Here is a 7031-nt window from a genome sequence, read left to right on the forward strand (position 1 = left end):
TTTAACTTAACTTAGTTAGTTTTAAATGCATTAATTTTTAATTTAATTTTACTTTTAAACTTTAATTTATTAATTTTTTTAAATTAAAAATTTTTCTACCTCTCTTAATACTAATATTTTTTTTCTATAAAGTCTTAAATATTAGAGAATTAATTTAGAAAAAGTTCAATGATTTTATGAGAGACTCTATAATAAGAGTCACACGGTAGCCAGTTTTTATTAACTCGCTAGGTGTTGTTAATTTCCGCTTACATTTGAATCATACTAATTTTAGGTATCATAAATGTTATATTTCAGCAACATAAATATGAAATGAAGCTTAGATAAAGAATTGTTGTAGAACAGTACTGCACATCCACCCATTTTCTAAATTTTTACATTTATCTTTGTAATAAATAATATCTAGTCGATGTAGTCGTAAATATGCATGAGCAGTCATTTTAAAAGAAAATTAGATAAAAGTTAAAGAAAGAGAAATAATGCAAACTTTTCTCTCTTGCAAGATTTTACAAAAATGTCTTGTAGTGTGACTCTTATTATATATAAGTAACTTACATGTGAATATAAAATTAAATTTACCTAATAATCTATATTTGTAAACGTTATTTAAAGTAATCTCATTATAAGAAAAATTAGGATTCTGATCTCAAAAATAATTTTTTTTAATTAACTTTTTTCTTAACTTAAATTAATTTAATCTTAACTTTTACTAAATTAATTCTTTTCTTCAATTTTTAACTTAATTTTAATAATTTTATAAGTCATTAACTTTAATTTAATTTAGTTTAAAAAAAAACATGAACCCAATCCTGATAAAAATATACCAGGTATGTAAATATGAAACCGGAATTTTTTTATAGAAAATACACGTTTATGGCATGAAAATGATAAAAAATATTTTATTCGAAGTATTGCCCATCGGCTATACATTTTTTCCATCTGTTTGACAATTTGTGGATGCCACGTCAAAAAAATTGTTCTTTTGAGCCAAAACAGTCATCTAGCCATTTTCGTACATCTTCATAAGAAGTGAAGCACTGCTGAGCAAGTGCGTGTCCCATCGATGCAAATAAGTGGTAATCGGACGGAGCCAAGTCTGATGAGTAAGCCGCATGCGAAAGTATTTCCCAACCAAATGTCTCAATCGTTTCCTTGACAGTTTTGCTGTATGTGATGGTGCATTATCATGAAGCAAAATCACTTTGTGTTGCCTTTTTTGATATTCCGGTCGTTTTTCACACAAAGCTTGATTCAAATTGATCATTTGATGTCGGTAGCGTTCAGTATTAAGTTTCGCCAGGTTTTAGCAGTTCATAATAGATCACACCTTTCTGATCCCACCAAACACACAGCATTCCGTCCATAGCGATTTGGCCTTGAAATCGATGTCGATGGTTCGAGTGGAGTTATCCATGATTTTTTATGCTTTCTCAAAATATATCCACTTTTCATCGCCAGTCACAATTCGATGGAGAAATGACTTTCTTTTGTACCTGGCGAGCAGCATTTCGCAAGTGGTTTTTCGATTTTCCTGCTGTCTTTCATTCAGTTCATGTGGAACCCATTTTCCCATCTTCTGGATCTTTCCCATGGATTTCAAACGTATGGAGACGGCTTCTCGTGTCACATTCAATTGATTCGCGAGTTGTTGTTAAGTTTGAGCGTCATCCTCATCCAACAATGTTTGCAATTCGTTGTCTTTAAACTTTTTCGGTGCTTTTCCACGTTCTTCGTTTCTCACATCAAAATCGCCACTTTTAAATTTTTTAAACCACTCAAAGTACTGTAATTTACCAAGAGCATGTTCACCATAAGCTTCGATAAACATTTGATTCTGCAGCAGTTTTCTTCAAATGGTAACAGAAAATCAATGGTGTCTGCGAATCGTAGTTTCCAGGCAAAATTCGACATGTTCAACGCTATTACAAACTGTATTGTTGTATGAAAGTTGTATTGTTGTGAGTTGAAAATCTTTGTCAGATATCAGAACAAGAAAATGGCGCTGTCGATGGCAGCTACATTGATAACTATGGCCATCTATTGGTAAATTTCGATTTCATATTTACATATCTGGTAAATGAACATATTTTAGGTAAATATTGAAAACAACGAATCTGCTCCAATGTCTTTGACATATGTTGTCAAGGAGTTATAACCCTGAATGACTTCCGACAGGTTGTAATTGGCGGTCGTCTTTCGTTAAAAAGTTACAAACAAAAGAAATTTGAAAAATGGTGTTTCTTTTCTATTAAATAAAAAGAAATTTTCTGCTTCAAAGTATATTTTACAACTTTCCATGCGAAGAGCGACTCACCTCCTCTCTGAGACACTTCGCATGCAAAGTTATAAAATATACTTTAAAGCAGAAGTGGTGAGAGCTTTGCGTGAAAGTCGTGCGCCTCTAAGCAGGAGGGAAGATGGGGTGAGAGTCGTTTCGCGTGAAAAGTTGTAAAATATATTTTAAAGCAGAAAATTTCTGTTTTATATATTGGGAGTACAAATTAGTTCGGTCCGTTTTTTTGTGTTCAAAAATGCATTTATTTCAAAACAAAATGAATGAACAGATCAATTAAAGTATTGTCCATCGCTGCCTACTACTTTTTCCTATCTCTCAGGCAATTTTCGAATTCCATCTCGCAAAAATGACTCATCTTTGGAGGCGATTCAATTTTGGAGCCAATTTTCGATTTCTGCAAAAGAAACCGGTGACTTATAAAATCGTGCTGCATCCTTCGGAACAACCAGTAATCAGAAGGAACAATATCCGGAGAATACGGTGGGTGTAGTAAAACATCCCATTTGAGCGTTTCCAAATATTTTTTTATGACTTTAGCGACATGAGACCGAGCGTTGTCATGAAGAAGAATAACTTTATCATGTCTTTGCTCGTATTCCGGCCGTTTTTCTCGCAACGCACGGCTCAAACGAATCAATTGTAGCCGATACTGATCGCCCGTAATGGAATCGCCAGGTTTCAGCAGCTCATAGTAAACAAGATCCTTTTGATCCCAGATACAGAGCATGATCTTCGAATCATGAATGTTCGGCCATGGTGTTAAGGTCAATGGCAACGAATGACCTTAGCATAATATTTTTTCTTCTTGGGGTTGTCGTATCCACTTCTCATCTCCAGTCACAATCCGATGCAAAAAATCTTTTGTTTGTTGTTTTTGAATCAGCTGTTCGCAAATGAAAAATCGCCTTTCAAAGGCTCTCGGTTTCAGTTCATAAGGCATCCAAGTCCTTGTTTTTGAATCATTCTCATGGTTCTCATACAGAGGCTTGTTGAGTTACCCCAATGATTCTGCAAGCTCCTCTTGCGTTTGACTCTGATCTTCTTCGAATAATGCCTCTTTTTTGTCTTCGAATTTTTTTGACTGTCCAGAGCGAGGCTTGTCTTCAACGCTGAAATCTCCATTCTTGAAACATCAAAACCATTCCCTACATGATTTTATCAGTTGGAGCAGTGTCACCATAAACTTCGATAAGCATTCGATGGGCTTCAGTCACACTTGTCTTCCAATTAAAGCAGAAAATGAAAACTTCCCGCAAATGCTGCTTGGTTAATACAAAATTCGACATTTCAAATACAGGAAAAATCAAGGTTTTTGTATGAAACTCAAAGCGATATAAACTGAATATTATTAGCAGATGTTTAACCTCCGCCAGATGAAACCACTAAAATCAGCTATCACTATGAACTATTCACAACAGCTGGAGCCATCTTTAGGGAAACGGACCGAACTAATTTGTACTCCCATTAGTAGAAAAGATACATTATTTTTCAAACTTCTTTTGTTTATAACTTTTTAACGAAGGACGATCGCCAATTAAAACCAGTCGAAGTTCAACGTTATGACTTTGACAATATACGTCAAGGTTAAGGTCATCAGAGCTGGATCTGTTGTTTTTAATATTTACCTTTATTCCTTTCATTACTAACATTTTATATGCATGTACACTTATATATTTATTACGAAGTAAATTGATGTAATTTCATATGTTTTCTTATTATTTTATTACATTCCAAATTTAGATAATAATTCTTTATAATTGCTTCTTATAAAATTTTTTATATGTGCTAGTTATTTTAATTAAAAAGTTATTGTAGAAGCATAACGATATAAAACTCAAATATCGAAAAAAATTTTTTACCGTTCCGATCGAACCAAAGCTAATATATCGGTTCTGCAGTGGCAGATATCATTTTAAATGACGCAATATATAATGTAATCGATACGACATAAAATGTGGTTTCAACAAAATTCTAAATTCAAAACTTTAAAAGTCGTCCAATCCTCAAAAGGTTAATATATTAATAAATTAATATTTTTTCTTGCATAATTTTATTGTATATATGTAAATGATGTAAAATATTTTTTTGATTTTGTCCTCTTATGTAATAAAATCCTATTTCCTCCTAAATCGTACCTTGAGAATAGCGCCAAGTCCAGTTATTGTTATGCCAACGAATTTCATCATAACTTTCAAGTTATGTCTAAGAATATAACACATATGCAAGCTCATCATTGTATACATAATCATCATTACGAATACATAGATTGACCAGTAATATATAAATTTGCCGGATTTTGTGGGCATGTACCAACAACCACAGATAGTAAGCAGATTTTGAAGGAATTGTTGATACGTGCGATACGCTTTCAACTGTTTATGAATCATTTTAATATCTGTGTGTACAGGATGTCTCATTTTAATTTTCATATTAAAATATTTCGAAAAATATAAAAAGTATGGAAAAAATTGTATATTTTAAAGGACAAAAATTGTATACTTTAAAGGAGAACAGATTCAAAGAATATTGATTTTATCATTATATTGATTTTTCAAAGATTACTGCCATTTAAAAAAATAAAATTATGATTTTTATATATAATGATTTCATTAATTATTCTATAAGTATCAAATATAAAGTCAAGATAATAGAAAAAATTAATAGATAGATTTATTTTTTATATCATTATGTAAAAAAATCATTCAATTCTTTGAAAAATCTATTTAAATTGATTACTGTTATTTGTCTTCCTTTATATCATATATTTTTTGCCTAAAACAGTTTTTGATATTTTTTATATATTTTGAGATATTTTATGTAAAATTAAAATGGGACATACACTTCTATAATTTAAAGAGATGGCTTTTAAATTAAAAAAAACTCAATATTTTTGAAATGTCAGAGAAATTTAAATTTTAGAGTTGATTTGGTAGAGAAGTAATTTAAATTTTCTTAATGAAAGATAATATCTTTATCTTCCTGTCTATCCTCCTAATACTGAATTTTTATAATTTCCTGCAATTTTAATATTAATTAGAATAATATTAATTTACGATTAAATCTTTCCAATAATATTCCAATTGATGACTGGTCCATTAATATTAATATTCTAAAAATGTTTATAAAAACTAAGATGAATTTTTCCATTTTGTAATTAATATTAAGTCACACAGTAATGTTATAATGATTTTGTTATGACACTTATTGTTATGGAAATTTAAAATAATATATTTCAAACATCTAAAAAAATTATAAAAATTTTCAAACACTGCCACATAATATATGTATATACAAAGCTGACAAAACATGTACGTCATATTGAAATTTACACTGTCGTAAGTGCGAGTTTCAAAAACTTTTTTGTTAGAAGAAATTTATTGCACTGGGAAATATCGCTGGAAATATCTGTCAATGTTTCTGATACGATAGATTTACTGCTAATGACATCAAGTCAGAGAAAAAGATTTTACCTTCTACCTTCCAAGCCACATCCAAATGTTATGAACGATTGTAATTTGTATTAGTGTTTCTTTGAAGTATCTTTCCATTGACTGTAATTCGCATTATACGTATTGTCTATTGAAGACTTAAAAAATTAAGCCAATCTCGTGGCCAATTTAATTTGTCGATAGAATTGTTTGAAATGGATCATAATTTAGGTTTGTTATGACTACGGACGAACTATAGACATAAAGAAAATTGCACTACAAAGAGAATGACAAGACGAATTGCGAGACCACATGAGTTGTACTGCAAACTCGAGATGAGGGTTATTTCTTCTCACTTAACTTATTAAAGGTAGACAGATTTACGATTCTCTTATATGAGATATAAAAGACTATCATTGATCATTATCGTTAGCTTGCGCACGACATCGGAAGAATATTGATATTTATATACAAAGTTACAGTGAAGATAGAAACAAAAGTCTGGATAATAGAAAGTCCCATTCGTCACCTGCACGTACGTTTGTCATTTATCTCTTTCATATATGTATATATTATTGATATATTTTTCTTGTACATTTTATTAAATTAATGCGCAGCTTTATTAAACATATTATATTCATACATGCTGAATTGATCGATAACATTTCACAATTTTCTATAAATTTATCTTCTTTACAACGATAGAGAAAAGCATATTTACAAATTATTTTTATTTTTGAGATAAAGAAAACTCTTTACACTGTCGATCGAAACATTGTCGTTGTCTCGATGTATCTCTTGTATCAATGTATGTGTATTGAGCTTACAGCTTAGAAAACTTGTGGATAAGTAGATATCTGTATTAGCAAAGTTACCCTTCTCAGTTACCTGCGCTCGATAATTACCTTTTCTTGTAAATACATTATTTATTGACATATTTTCTTTTTACATACTATCAGATCAGTATGCGACTTGAAATAATCAATAAAGGTATAAATAAGCTCTTGTTTCAATATAGATTAATCATTAACAGTATAAAATATGTTAATAAATTATATATATATATATTGATTTTTTAAATTATATTCTTTTAATAACGTAATTTTACAATTTGTCACCGATTACGAAACATATACGTAGGATCCATCTCTATTCGTTTTTATCATCGGATATGCAACAGAATAAAATAGAACATTGTCATTCACGAACTATTAATGAAAGCGAAACAATTACGCAGATAGCACATAATATTTATAAAGTATTTACAAAATAATTATAAATTTACAAAATATTTATAAATACTATTT

General features: G+C 30.2%; 1 protein-coding gene across 1 annotated transcript in view; it reads right to left on the minus strand.

Annotated features, from left to right (window-relative positions):
• The window catches only part of LOC108693229 (odorant receptor 10a-like), an 11451-nt gene extending 6906 nt beyond the window's left edge, over window positions 1-4545 (minus strand). The window contains exon 1 of the mRNA XM_018202054.1: window positions 4432-4545. Within this exon, the coding sequence (XP_018057543.1) occupies window positions 4432-4545 (114 nt within the window). The remainder of the gene's footprint in view (window positions 1-4431) is intronic.
• Window positions 4546-7031: the final 2486 nt, after the last annotated feature.

The sequence above is a fragment of the Atta colombica genome, unplaced genomic scaffold (genome assembly GCF_001594045.1).
Source record: "Atta colombica isolate Treedump-2 unplaced genomic scaffold, Acol1.0 scaffold89, whole genome shotgun sequence".
NCBI lineage: Eukaryota > Metazoa > Arthropoda > Insecta > Hymenoptera > Formicidae > Atta > Atta colombica.